This window comes from Dendrobates tinctorius, unplaced genomic scaffold, assembly GCF_039654945.1.
Source record: "Dendrobates tinctorius isolate UK_male_01 unplaced genomic scaffold, ASM3965494v1 ptg000016l, whole genome shotgun sequence".
Classification (NCBI taxonomy): domain Eukaryota; kingdom Metazoa; phylum Chordata; class Amphibia; order Anura; family Dendrobatidae; genus Dendrobates; species Dendrobates tinctorius.
The window spans coordinates 17255706-17270343 of record NW_027361684.1 but is presented as its reverse complement, the minus strand read 5'-3'; the positions used below and the strand labels follow the sequence as shown (position 1 = coordinate 17270343).

General features: G+C 45.5%; 1 protein-coding gene across 2 annotated transcripts in view; it reads right to left on the bottom strand.

Annotated features, from left to right (window-relative positions):
• Window positions 1-369: 369 nt before the first annotated feature.
• PIGS (phosphatidylinositol glycan anchor biosynthesis class S) overlaps window positions 370-14638 on the bottom strand; it is a 40876-nt gene continuing 26607 nt past the window's right edge. For both annotated transcript variants that reach the window (XM_073565529.1, XM_073565528.1), the window contains 3 exons: window positions 11268-11368; window positions 2825-3035; window positions 370-1473 (listed from right to left, as the gene is read on the bottom strand). In XM_073565529.1, coding sequence (XP_073421630.1) covers window positions 1198-1473; window positions 2825-3035; window positions 11268-11368 — 588 coding nt within the window. In that variant the 3' untranslated portion in view covers window positions 370-1197. The remainder of the gene's footprint in view (window positions 1474-2824; window positions 3036-11267; window positions 11369-14638) is intronic.

Below are 14638 nucleotides of genomic sequence, written 5' to 3'. Positions count from 1 at the left end.
ACCCGGCTCGCCCGACTTACGGGTCCCATAATAGCGGCGTGGTCTCCTGCTATGGGTGGTATACTCTTGGTTCAATTGCTTCATTTTTCTTAGTGATTACTATTAGACATGAGCAAATATCGTCAACATCACAACACACAGGCTCTCCATGCATCTGTTGTGACTGTCACACAGCCGCGACACATGCAGCTGTGGCACCGGACACCTGATTATCGGAGGCGTTCCAGGTATCCGGGTTCCCGCCAGCTATTCGGTAAGCTGTATTAGCGAGCCGAATAAGAGAGCTGACGATATTCGCTCATGTCTAATTACTATTGCTAGTAATACATAATCAATTTAGTGTTTTTCACATACAATTGGAAACAAAAATACCCCTTAAAATCCATTTAATGTAAAGTTAAGAAATATTTACATGTACAATTTTACATTTTTATTTTAACCAAAACACAGGTCGAGTTATTAATCCCTGAGCGGACTCCTTCTCTTACTTCACCAGCGTATTAACCAGAGGTAAAAGGCATGCAATACTTAAAGGGGTCGTCGAGTGAAAATACGTTATCGTCTATCCACAGGATGTGATGTTACTGATTAGTGGGTGTGCGACAGCTGGGACCTGCACTGATCTAAATAATAGGGAACTTTTATCCTCTTTAAAAAGGAGCAGCAGTGCGCATGATCGACCGCCACTCTTGGCTCTTTCCAAAAGACCCAAAAAGAATGAATGGAGCGGGGATCAGGTATCTAACCTGCTGCTCCATTTTGTAAAAGGGATAGTCGTTCCCCACTAGGAAAAAAAATTCCTTGATCTACTGTTCGGTGCGGATCCCAGTCCCGAGACACCCATATATTCAACAGAGAGTCAATATTAAAATAAAAAAAGAACACATTTTATTCCTCTTTGTGGCCAATTCAACATGAAAAGGTCCTCTTTAAACATGTTGTATACTTTTCCATATCGAGAACATGCATATTTGGCCAAACATGCATATGTATTGAGGTGGGATGGACGGCGTTTGGCAGATTAGATTGATAGGTGAAACCGCCTTTTATCAACATTTAGTAGTGCAGAAGCTTCCATCACCGGCCAATTATGTATTTTTTTTCTAGATTTCAATGCTCATTACACATTCAGATAATAAATAAGACTCAGTGCCATACTCTCTCGAGGAATTCAATGAAGACGTTAGAATGTGACTTTCAGTCTGTTTTGCTCTGCTCTTTCTTACTTAGCCTGTATTCCTTGGCGATCTTCACCAAAGAAAGCAATATGGGGACAGCCATGGGCAAGAAGAGAGGGATATAAACGGCAAATTTCTGATCATCAGGGAAGTACAGAAGATGAAGTAGTGAGGGGTCAAAGAAAGCCTTCTCTGAAGATGTGATGGCTTCTTTGCTTGCTTTGAAGGCATTCTCCAACCTGCCAGCTTCCAATTCGGACAGTGCAATCTGAGCAGAAGACACAGAGTTGTATACCTGGAAAGACAGACACCATTTATTAAATCTGATGGTGGTGTAAAAAGTCCTATGTATAATACAGAACTGGTTAGATGTTCATAGTGTTTGGAAGAAACAGGTTTTGGCTCCATCCCATTCCTCCTTGGTTAGTTCCTCCACATCTCCCTTGTGCCATGGTGGCAGAGCAGACTCGCGGTGTTTCTGTAGGAGCAGCGAGTGATGCTTTTACATGTGCCAACCGGTTATCAGTCTCATTGCATATGCAGTAGTTGTAATCTTGCAATCATCAAGTAGTTATTGATCTGTACCATTCTGCCCAAGTTCTCTGGGTAGATATTGATCCATGCACTTTTATACAAGATTGAAAAAGGAAATCGCTTAACAGGATATGACACAATAAGTACTTACCTCGCCAGCTACTGTCAGAAAGGACAATTTAGCAACATTAAAGCCTACATTTGCCTTTGAACACCCTTCCTACTACAGTATGATCTATATATAACTGAGTAATTTGTAAAATACATGGCAACATAGACACTGAGCTTCTTTTAAATTCCTGCCTGTGTAATAAACCATCCTCATTGAGAGGATAATTAACTGAGCTCATCCCAAGCACACCTGCATGTTCAGTGTCTGTATACAGTATGCTTTGTTAAGTCACATCATTGGCGGAATATGCAAGCACTGAGCATTGAACTAAAGAAAAAGGTCATAATTCGCAGCAGTATACAGCTCTGCATTAAGTGTCTAAAGTCCAATGAGCAGAAGTGTAAATGCAGCTCTGGAAGAAGATACCTACAGAAAGACTATATAGGGGTTGTCTTGGGCTAATATATTGTTGGTCTACATATAGGATAGGTCACCAATATGAGATCGGGCACTGCAACCGATCAGCCAAAATCTACTCCGGCAGCAGGGGCTGGATGTAAGCATTGTACACAGCCCCGTACATGGTTTAGCAGCTGCTGCTGAGTATTGCAGTTATCTCCCATTCTAGGAGTGGCCATTATAAGGACGGAGTTGCGTAGTTCTGCTTTATTCACTGCTTACATCCAGCCCCAGATTTCAGCTGATCGGTAGGGGTGCCGCGCGTTGGTCTGTGGCCAGGATGAAGCAGCGGTCTCACCGCACCCTGAATATACAAAGATGTCTGAGTGCTGCAGTCAGTTATCTTCATCAGTGGCAAACACTTTAAATGGACCGGCCATGGAGAGACTGCAGTGATCAGGGAATGTCACATCGGTGGGACCAACACCAACTGAATAATTAGCACCTGCACAGTAGATAGGTAATAAACATGTAGTCTGGTCTGCTTAAATTAAGACTAAATTGATGATTTATCTGCGATGTCAAACTAATAGGTCCTCACCTCTGATGCCACGTTATCATTGATCACTATGTTTCCTATCTGATCCAGAAGCTGAGCTAAAGAGGTCAATGTGGTGGTGACGGTTGCAATGTTTTCCACAGCTCTCGTCCAAAGAAGTTTATCCAGCTCCCAGTCCGTCAGTCCTTCATTTCCCGGATTTTCCAATTGATAGTTCTCTGACACATAAACCTTTGAAATACCCAACAGCAACCTGAGGATAAACATCAAAAACACATTACTTACAAGATAAAACCATGCTCTTTCCAAAATTAATCTTCAATTTGCCTTAATGCATTTAAAGAGAACCTGTCAGCAGAATTGTGCGCTATAAAGTACAGCTATGGCCATAATGGCGCTATTACACTGAATAAACGGATACCTTTGCTGAAGGACTCAAATCAGAGGTTCTTTTTTAATCATGGTTTTAAGTTTTCTTCTGATGGCGACTTCTGTGCATCGGTGGTGGGCCTGGGCGGGTTGGGTCTTCTACTCTGGCCCTTCCGCCTGCCTCCTTTGTTTCTACAGGTCACTGATTATTCAGTGACTTGCCTCCGTTTCGAAACTTCCTGCCACCACTGCCATCAATGGGCGGGCGCCACATGCGCAGTGTGAGATTCCACGTCTGGTCTTCAGTAAAATGTTAGCCAGTCGGCGTATGCGCAGATTGAGATGTCTGCTCAGATCTCGACCTGCGGATGCGTCTATTCCAGCGCCATTTGACTGAAGAACAGACATGGAATCTCACACTGATGAATCTTCCGATGATGGCAGCGGCATGAAATTTCAATACGGAGATAAGTCATCAGTGACCTGTAGAAAGGCTGGAGGCAGGTGGAGGGGTCAGAGCAGAAGACCCAACACGCCAACCCCACCACCAATGCACAAAAGTCATCATGAGAAGAAAACTTAAAGGGAAGGTGCCATCCAAAAAAATTTTTTTCAGCAATTTTCTGATCCATCCCCCTCCTCAGACCCTGTCCTGGCGATGTGTGAAAGCGAGGGTGACGCTGGGAAGCAGGATGGGGGAAATGAAGCCATATAGTAATGATAAAAATGAGACCCCTCTCTTCAGCTGCCTCACCAGCCCTCCCCTGACTGCACCTAACTATTACCCCTGACCCGGGTGCAGGTGCTCAGCCAGAACCACCCCAAAATGGGTCCCCTTTTAGCAGATAATACCGCCATAGGGTTCTCATATAATACCACCATATAGATCATACACAATACCACCATGTAGATCACACATTAAACCAGCAGGGTGACAGCAGCACAGAGTATTTCAGGAGAGCAGTATGCAAATATAGTCCGTCGAGCCTCATTTAAGAGTCTCAAACACGGGACTAGCCAGATCTTCCTCCAGGTAAAGACCCAGCCAAGGGGTGGCTCCTTTTGGAAACCACCATTACCACCATATTAAGTGGCCCTTTAACCCCTTCACCCCCAAGGGTGGTTTGCACGTTCATGACCGGGCCAATTTTTACAATTCTGACCACTGTACCTTTACGAGGTCATAACTCGAACGCTTCCATGGATCCCGGTGATTCTGACATTGTTTACTCGTGACATATTGTACTTCATGTTAGTGGTAAAATTTCATTCAAATAACTTGCGTTTATTTGTGAAAAAAATGGAAATTTGGCAAAAATTTTGAAAATTTCGCAATTTTTCAACTTTGAATTTTTATGCCCTTAAATCACAGAGATACGGCACACAAAAAACTTGATAACTAACATTTGCCACATGTTTACTTTACATCAGCACAATTTTGGAACCCAAATTTTTTTTGTTAGGAAGTTATAAGGGTTAAAAGTTGACCAGCGATTTCTCATTTTTACAACACCATTTTATTTTTAGGACCACATCACATTTGAAGCCACAGTGAGGGTCTATATGATAGAAAATACCCAAAAGTGACACCATTCTAAAAACTGCACCCCTTAAGGTGCTTAAAACCACATTCAAGAAGTTTATTAACCCTTTAGGTGCGTCACAGGAATTTTTTTGAATATTTAAAAAAAAAAAAAAATGAACATCTAACTTTTTTTCACAAAAAAAATACTTCAAGTTCAATTTTTTTATTTTACCAAGGGTAACAGGAGAAATTGGACTGCAAAAGTTATTGTGCAATTTGTCCTGAGTACGCTGATACCTGATTTGTGGGGGGGGAACGACTGTTTCGGCGCATGGCAGAGCTCAGAATGGAAGGAGCGCCGTTTGACTTTTTCAATGCAAAATTGGCTGGAATTCAGATCGGACGCCATGTCACGTTTGGAGATGTACCTAAACAGTGGAAACCTCCTACAAGTGACCCCATTTTGGAAACTAGACCCCCCAAGGAACTTATCTAGATATGTGGTGAGAACTTTGAACCCACAAGGGCTTTACAGAAGTTTATAACGTACAGCGGTACAATTAAAAAATCATATTTTTTCCACAAAAATGATCTTTTCACCCTCAATTCTTATTTTTCCAAGGGTAACAGCACCCTAGAAGTTATTGTGCAATTTGTCCTGAGTACGCTGATACCCCACATGTGGGGGTAAACCACTATTTGGGCGCATGGCAGAGCTCGTAAGGGAAGCAGCGCCATTTGACGTTTTTGGCTGGAATTGAGATCGGACACCATGTCGCGATTGGAAAACCCCTGATGTACCTAAACAGAAGAAACCCCCCACAAATGACACCATTTTGTAAACTAGACCCCCCCAAGGAACTTATCTAGATGTGTGGTGAGCACTTTGAACACCCCAGTGCTTCACAGAAGTTTACAACGCCCGGGCGTGAAAATAAAAAATTTGTATTTTTTCCACAAACATGATCTTTTAGCCACCATTTTTTTATTTTCCCAAGGGTAACAGGAGAAATTGAGACCCAAAAGTTGTTGTCCAATTTGTCCTGAGTACGCTGACACCCCATATGTGGGAGAAAACTACTGTATGGACACACGTCAGGGCTCGGAAGGGAAGTAGTGACGTTTTGGAATACAGACTTTGATGGAATGGTCTGCGGGTGTCATGTTGCCTTTGGAGAGCCCCTAATGTACCTAAACAGTGGAAACCCCCCACAAGTGACCCCATTTTGGAAACGAGAACCCCTAAGGAACTTATCTAGATGTGTGGTGAGCACTTTGAACCCCAAGGGCTTCACAGAAGTTTATAATGCCCGGGTATGAAAATAAAAAAAATCATTTTTTTCCACAAAAATGATATTTTTGCCCCCAATTTTTTATTTTCCTAAGGGTAACAGGAGAAATTGGACCCCAAAAATTGTTTTGCAATTTGTCCTGAGTAGGCTGATACCCTACATGTGGGGGTAAAACACTGTTTGGGCGCATGGCAGAGCTTGGAAGGGAAGGAGCACCATTTGACTTTTTCAACTCAGAATTGGCTGGAATTGAGATCAGACGCAATGTTGCATTTGGAGAGCCCCTGATGTGCCCAAACAGTGAAAACCCCCAATTCTAACTCCAACCCGAACCCCAACACACCCCTAACCCTAATCTCAGCCCTAACCCTAGCCCTAACCCTAATGGAAAAATGGAAATAAATACATTTTTTTTATTTTATTATTTTTCCCTAACTAAGGGGGTGATAACGGGGGGTTTGATTTACTATTTATGGCGGTTTTTATATTTGGCAGCTGTCGCACGCTAAAAGACGCTTTTTATTGTAAAATAGTTTTTGCATCACCACATATTGAGAGCTATAATTTTTCCGTATTTTGACCCACCGAGTCATGTGAGGTCTTATTTTTTGCGGGACAAGTTGACATTTTTATTGGTACCATTTTCGGGCACGTGACATTTTTTGATCGCTTTTTATTCCGATTTTTGGGACGCAGAATGAACAAAAACCAGCGTTTCATGATTTTCTTTTGGGGGAGTGCGTTTACACCGTTCCGCGTGCGGTAAAATTGATAAAGCGGTTTTATTCTTCGTGTCAGTACGGTTACAGCGATACCTCATTTAGGTCTTTTTTTATGTTTTGTCGGTTTTATGCAATGAAAACTATTTTATATAAAAAATAATTATTTTTGCATCGCTTTATTCTGTGAGCTATAACTTATTTTTTCGCTGATGATGCTGTGTGGCGGCTCGTTTTTTGCGGGACAAGATGACGTTTTCAGCAGTACCATGGATATTTATATGCGTCTTTTTGATCGCGCGTTATTACACTTTTTGTTTGGCGGTATGATAATAAATCATTTTTTGCTTCGTTTTTTATTTTTTAAGGGGTTCGCTAAAGGGGTTAACTAATGGGACAGTTTTATAGGGCGGGTCGTTACGGACGCGGCGATACCTAATATGTGTACTTTTATTGTTTTTTTTTTTTATTTCCAAAAAATGGATTTATTTGGGGGAATATTTTTTTTTTTGCTAATTTATTTGGCGATTTTTTTTAAATTATTTTAACACTTTTTTTATTTTATTTTTTTACTTTATTAAATAGTCCCAGGTGGGACATCGCTGATCTGTCACATCACAGATCACTGTGACAGATCAGCAATCTGTCACAGGCATTGAAGACTTACTCTTGCCTGCGCTTTGCAGGCACTGAGGAAGCCAGCTTCCTGCAGGCCCCCGTCGCCATCTTGGATTCGGGGGCCTGCAGGAAAGGAGCCCCCCGCAGCAGCGCTGCACATTGCGCTGCCGTGGGGGGCTCAGGGAAGCACGGAGGGAGCCCCCTCCCTGCCGATGCTTCCCTTTAATCCCCGGTACACCGCGATCGTGTTTGATCGCGGTGTGCAAGGGGTTAACGTGTCGGGGGCGGTCCGTGACCGCCCCTGACACATTGTGCCGGGTGTCAGCTGTGATAATCAGCTGACACCCGGCCGCGATCAGCGACGCTCACCACGTGGGCGCCGCTGATCGCGGTAGACGTACTATCCCGTCCATGGGCATAGGGGCCCGGGTCCCATGGACGGGATAGTACGTCTCATGTCAGAAAGGGGTTAAAGGGAAGGTGCCATCCCAAAAAAATTTTTTCAGCAATTGAAAAAATGTGAAGAATTAATGTTTACATTTTCTTAAAAAATATTATCACTTGTTTTTAATTTTGTTAAATATGAAAATTTTAAAAAGTTTGGCATTTCCACTTGTTAACACTAGGGGGAGCAGCTACTGAAATTTGGCACAAAAATCTTGTGTACAACTAGCTCACATTACTGCCCTGCAGTAATTATGGGCGGAATCTGCTGACATGGGTGTGGTGTCACTCCTCTCCTCCCCTTCTGGGTGTTTGCTAAGGGAAAAGAGAGGATGACATTTAGGAACACAGTGAGCAGCCATTTTGATGGGGCCTGCAAAGTTACTGACTGTCTTTGCATGCAAAGTCTGGATCAGAACAGGCCATCAATCAGCAGAAATGTTTCCTGGATTTCTGTGGAGCAGACAAGCAGACGGTCCATCCATGTGAATAAAACACAGCGCTCTATGTACAATCCCTGGCACCGAACAGGGTGCCCCCCATAGACCAGCACACTGCTCTCCTGAAATACTCTGTGTTGCTGTCACCCTGCTCCTTCCTCCATACATCAGGCCCCTGTCGCCTCGCTTTCACACATCGCCAGGACAGGATCTGAGGAGAGGAATGAGGTCTTCGGTCACCGAGGATGGCAGGCAGCAAGGATTCTGGGAGCAGGGTGACAGCAGCACAGAGTATTTCAGGAGAGCAGTGTGCTGGTCTATGGGGGGCACAGAGGGAGATATATGGTGGAGGAGCAGGGAGACAGCAGCACAGAGTATTTCAGGAGAGCAGTATCACACGGGATAGGATTAGATACACGGCTCAGCAGTCAGTATCACACAGGATAGGATTAGATACACGGCTCAGCTGTCAGTATCACACAGGAGAGGATTAGATACACGGCTCAGCAGTCAGTATCACACAGGATAGGATTAGATACACGGCTCAGCAGTCAGTATCACACTGGATAGGATTATATACACGGCTCAGCAGACAGTATCACACAGGATAGGATTAGATACACGGCTCAGCAGTCAGTATCACACAGGATAGGATTAGATACATAGCTCAGCACACAGTATCACACAGGAGAGGATTAGATACACAGCTCAGCAGTCAGTATCACACAGGAGAGGATTAGATGTCCAGCAGACAGTATCACACAGGAGAGGATTAGATACACGGCTCAGCAGTCAGTATCGCAAAGGAGAGGATTAGATACACAGCTCAGCAGTCAGTATCACACAGGAGAGGATTAGATGTCCAGCAGATTGTCAAGTGTTTTGAAACAGCAGGGAGCAGCTCCTCCTATGTTTTGCAAGAGCAGGGGCTGCAGCTGGTCGGGTGTTTTGGAAAGAGTAGCTCGGTCTCCAGGAGCTCGTCCTGGTTCCTCTCCTGCAGCTGGTATGTGCAGAGTGAACATCCAAGCCGTTATGCTGGAACAGTACAGCATCAGTGATAACAGGGCTTGCAATAGAGTGTAAATAGAGCTAAAAGGAAAGCACTGGGGCTATAATAAGATGGCGCCTGGTCACACCTACAGCTGTGAATTGAGCTGCCACAGAGGCGTGGCCAATTCACTCCTGATGCTGCTGCAATTATACAGATAGGGGTCGGGAGCCGACTGTTATGTCTTATGCCCAGGGACTGCCGTAAATGAGCATGGAAAGTGTCGTTCAGCAGCCAGAAAGGTAAGATGGCAGCCCCCAGTGGTTGCATTAATACAGTAAAAAAAAAAAAACACATACACACCACTGAGTCAAGCTTAGGGGACAATATCTTTTTATACTATTTTCTTTTTTGCATTAAATTATGAAAAAACATGGCACCTTCCCTTCAATATCCAGCTCTTTACGAGTTTATAGATATGACAAGGGAAATACCAAGGCCAGGTATCCATCCACAGACAGTTGTTTCGGGGTGTTGCCCCTCATCAGTGTGGAGTAGCACTAGATACATGGCTCAGCAGACAGTATCACACAGGAGAGGATTAGATACATGGCTCTGCATACAGTATCACACAGTAGGTTAGATACACAGCTCAGCAATCAGTATCACACAGGATAGGATTAGGTACATGGCTCAGAAGTCAGTATCACACAGTAGAGGGTTAGATACATGACTCAGCAGTCAGTATCACACAGGATAAGATTAGGTACATGGCTCAGCAGTCAGTATCACACAGTAGAGAGTTAGATACACGGCTCAGCAGTCAGTATCACACAGGATAGGATTAGCTACACGGCTCAGCAATCAGTATCAAACAGGATAGGATTAGATACACAGCTCAGCAGACAGTATTACACAGGAGGATTAGATACACGGCTCTGCATACAGTATCACACAGTAGAGGGTTAGATACAAGCTCAGCAGACAGTATCACACAGGAGAGGATTAAATACACGGCTCAGCAGACAGTATCACACAGTAGAGGGTTAGATACACGGCTCAGCAGTCAGTATCATACAGGATAGGATTAGGTACACGGTTCAGCAGTCAGTATCAAACAGGATAGGATTAGATACACGGCTCAGCAGACAGTATCAAACAGGATAGGATTAGATACACAGCTCAGCAGTCAGTATCACACAGTCAGTATCACACAGGATAGGATTAGATACACGGCTCAGCAGACAGCATCACACAGGAGGATTAGATACACGGATCAGCAGTCAGTATCACACAGGAGAGGATTAGATACACGGCTCAGTAGTCCGTATCACACAGGAGAGGATTAGATGTCCAGCCGATGGCCAAGTGTTTTGAAAGAGCAGGGAGCAGCTCCTCCTATGTTTTGCAAGAGCAGGGGCAGCAGCTGGTCGGGTGTTTTGGAAAGAGCAGCTCGGTCTCCAGGAGCTCGTCCTGTATCCTCTCCTGCAGCTGGTATGTGCAGTGAACATCCACAGTACAGCATCTGTCATGACAGTGCTTGCAATAGAGTGTAAATGGAGCTAAAAGGAAAGCACTGGGCTCTAATAAGATGGCGCCTGGCCACACCTACAGCTGTGAATTGAGCTGCCACAGAGGCGTGCCCAGTTCACAGCTGATGCTGCTGCAATGATACAGATAGGAGTCGGGAGCCGACTGTTCTCTCTTATGCCCAGGGACTGCCGTAAATGAGCATGGAAAGTGTCGTTCAGCAGCCAGAAAGGTAAGATGGCAGCCCCCAGTGGATGCATTAATACGGTAAAAAAAAAAAAAAAAAAAAAAAAAACATACACACCACAGAATCAAGCTTAGGGGACAATATCTTTTTATGCTATTTTCTTTTTTTAAATTAAATTACGAAAAAACACGGCACCTTCCCTTTAAAACCATGATTAAACTGATAACCAATTATTGGATTCCTTCAATAAAATTATCAGTTTAATAGCGTCATTATGGCCATACCTGTACTTCATAGTAAATTGTGCTGACAGGTTCTCTTTAAAGAGCGGACATGAAGAATACACTGCATTTATATAGAAGATTTAACTTGCCTCAGCTGAGTCAGGAAAACCTCCATCACTTTTACCATATCAATATCAACATGTACCGGAAATTGCAAATCATCTGGATTTCCATAATCGACATTATAGACCTGGAAAGAAGTTATACTTTTAGGATTATGTAAGACATGCAAACAGAAAAGAAAAATAATTACAGGGGGGTTCCAGTTTTACCAAGTTATCACCTTTTCATGTGATTGTAGGATCCCTCCACTAGACCCCCAACGATTGGCAGAATTTGTTTGCCTCTTTATTCGCTTTAAAAGGGACAACTGTAGATAGCCGAGAACAGCGTCCCATCAAGAAGGAATTGAGCCGCAGCACGTGTGAGACCGCAGCTACATTTAAAGAAGGGACAGAGACACAATTCTGGCTGTCTACAAGGGTCTCAACGGTCAGAACTGCATCAATCTAGTAGTGGACATCCATGCGGTGGGTGGGTGATAAAGGGGGTGTTATAAAGTAATACACTTCAGACATGGCTAAGTTATATCAGGGGTTAAAGACTCATCATTACAGAATAGACTATCCCAAAAGGAGTCTATATTCAAGAAATCAGGAAAGTTACACAGCACAGCTATTACTAAAAAGGAGATTTTTGTGTACTCACCGTAAAATCTCTTTCTCTTAGCCTTTAATTGGGGGACACAGAACCGTGGGTGTTATGCTGCTGTCCACTAGGAGGCGACACTATGCATAATCTGAAAAAGATTAACTTTGGCTCCTCCTCTGCAGTATACACCCCTGGACGGCGTCAGCCTTCTCCAGTTTTGTGCCAAAGCATAGGGAGGAACGTAATCAAATAACATAACCATGCCTGTAAGAAGGCTACTATGTACGAGCTCAAAGAACAATATGAGAACTCAACAGTAAACAACGGCCCGTAAGGGCAAAAGGGTGGGAGCTGTGTCCCCCAATTAAAGGCTAAGAGAAAGAGATTTTACGGTGAGTACACAAAAATCTCCTTTACTCTGTCGCCTAATTGGGGGACACAGAACCGTGGGACGTCCCAAAGCAGTCCCTGGGTGGGAAGCAGTGGACGAATATTGTGTTGACAGTTCCCTAGACTTGGGGTACCGCCGCCTGCAGAACCAGTCTACCCAGGCTCGCATCCGCTGAGGACTGGGTATGAACACTGTAGTGTTTCGTAAACGTGTGTAGGCTAGTCCAAGTGGCCGCCTTACACACTTGTGCCGAAGCCTGATGCCGAAAGGCCCAGGAGGCCCCTACTGCCCTTGTAGAGTGTGCCGTGATACCGGCCGGAAGAGGGGAACTGTTAAGTCGGTAGGCCTCATGTATGGTGGACTTGATCCACATGGCAAGGGTAGCCTTGGAAGCCGGCAGCCCCTTGCGACTACCTTCCGGAAGAATGAAGAGGGAATCAGATTTTCGGAAAGGTGCAGTCCTGGACACGTAAATCCGCAATGCTCTGACGAGGTCAAGCGTATGCAGAGCCTTCTCCACTCTATGAACCGGAATCGGGCAAAGGGATGGCAGTGAAATCTCCTCATTGAGGTGAAAGTTGGACACAACCTTCGGAAGGAAGGATGGTACCAGTGCGGAGAACCACCTTGTCCTGGTGAAAGGCTAGGAAAGGCCGTCTGCAGGAAAGTGCTGACAATTCCGACACTCTGCGTAACGAGGTGATCGCCACTAGAAAAACCACTTTCTGAGACAGAATGGAGAGTGGAACTCCTCTAAGAGGTTCGAAGGGTGGAGCTTGCAATGCTGTCAGGACCAGATTGAGGTCCCACGTATCCAGCGGACGTTTGTAGGGAGGAACCAATCGGGAAACTCCCTGGATGAAAGTCCTTACTTGCGGTTTAATAGCAATGCGCTTTTGAAAAAGGACTGAAAGCGCCGACACCTGACTCTTAAGCGAACTTAGGGATAGCTTGGCATCTAGGCCCGATTGAAGAAAACCTAGTACCTTCGGATGGAATAAGGGAGTGGGACTTGTCCATGAGATTCGCACCAAGAAAAGAAAGCTCTCCAGGTACGATAATAGAGCTTGGCGGAGGCCGGCTTCCTTGCCCTGATCATAGTTGCAATGACTGCCGGTGAAAAACCTGCCTGGGTTAGAATCCAGGTTTCAAGGGCCATGCCGTCAAATTGAGAGCCCCTGAATTCTGGTGGAAGAACGGACCTTGAGACAGAAGGTCGTGACAGTCGGGTAGACGCCAGGGGGCGTCTGCTGTAAGTTGGACGATGTCGGCGTACCATGTACGTCTGGGCCAGTCTGGCGCGATGAGGATGGTCGGAACTCCCTCTTGCTTGATCTTCCTCACGACCCTGGCGATTAGGGGGAGGGGTGGAAAAATGTACAGGAGTCGGAACTGGGACCAGTCCTGGACCAGGGCATCCGCTCCGAGCGACCGCGGGTCGTGTGTCCTGGCCATGAAATTGGGGACCTTGGTATTGAGATGGGATGCCATTAGGTCCACCTCCGGGGTTCCCCAGCGTTGACAGATCTGGTAAAAAATCTCGGGATGGAGAGACCACTCCCCCGAGTCCATTCCTTGCCTGCTGAGGAAGTCGGTTTCCCAGTTTTCTACACCCGGAATGTGTACCGCAGAAAGTACCGACCTCGTGTCTTCCGCCCAGCGGAGGATATGAGCCACTTCTCTCATCGCCTGGGCGCTGCGGGTCCCGCCTTGGTGGTTCACGTATGCCACAGCCGTGGCATTGTCCGACTGTATCCGTATGTGCGAGGCTGCAAGCAAGTGATGAAAGGCTCTCAGTGCCAAGAGAATGGCCCTGATTTTCCAGAACATTGATGGACAATGTCACTTCCCTCGGTGACCACTTGCCCTGTGCCCTGTGATGTAGGTGCACCGCCCCCCAGCCTGTCAGGCTTGCATCGGTAGTCAGGATCTTCCATTGTCCTGAGAGGAATGGCTTCCCTCGTGTAAGCGAGGTTGGTTTGAGCCACCAATGCAGGGACCTCCTGGTTGATGACGTCAACCTGAACTCCCTGTCGAGGGAGAAGGGGTTCCTGTCCCAAGATCTGAGTATGGCTAGTTGAAGGACCCTGAGGTGAAACTGGGCAAATGGCACTGCCTCTATTGCCGCTGCCATCCGGCCGAGGACTCTCATGGCAAACCGGAGAGATCGAGGAGGACTGCGAAGGAGTGTGCGAACTCCCAGACGGATGGCCAGTGTCTTGTCCTTGGGAAGGAGCACCAGGCCTCTGGCGGTGTCGAATACCATTCCCAGGAATGTTAGAGTCCGAGTTGGGATAGTCGACGATTTCTGTAGGTTGACTAGCCATCCCAGGCGACTCAGAGTGTCTAGTGTGATTGAGACACTGACCTCGCAGTCTTTGAAAGTGGGAGACTTGATGAGGAGGTCGTCCAGGTACG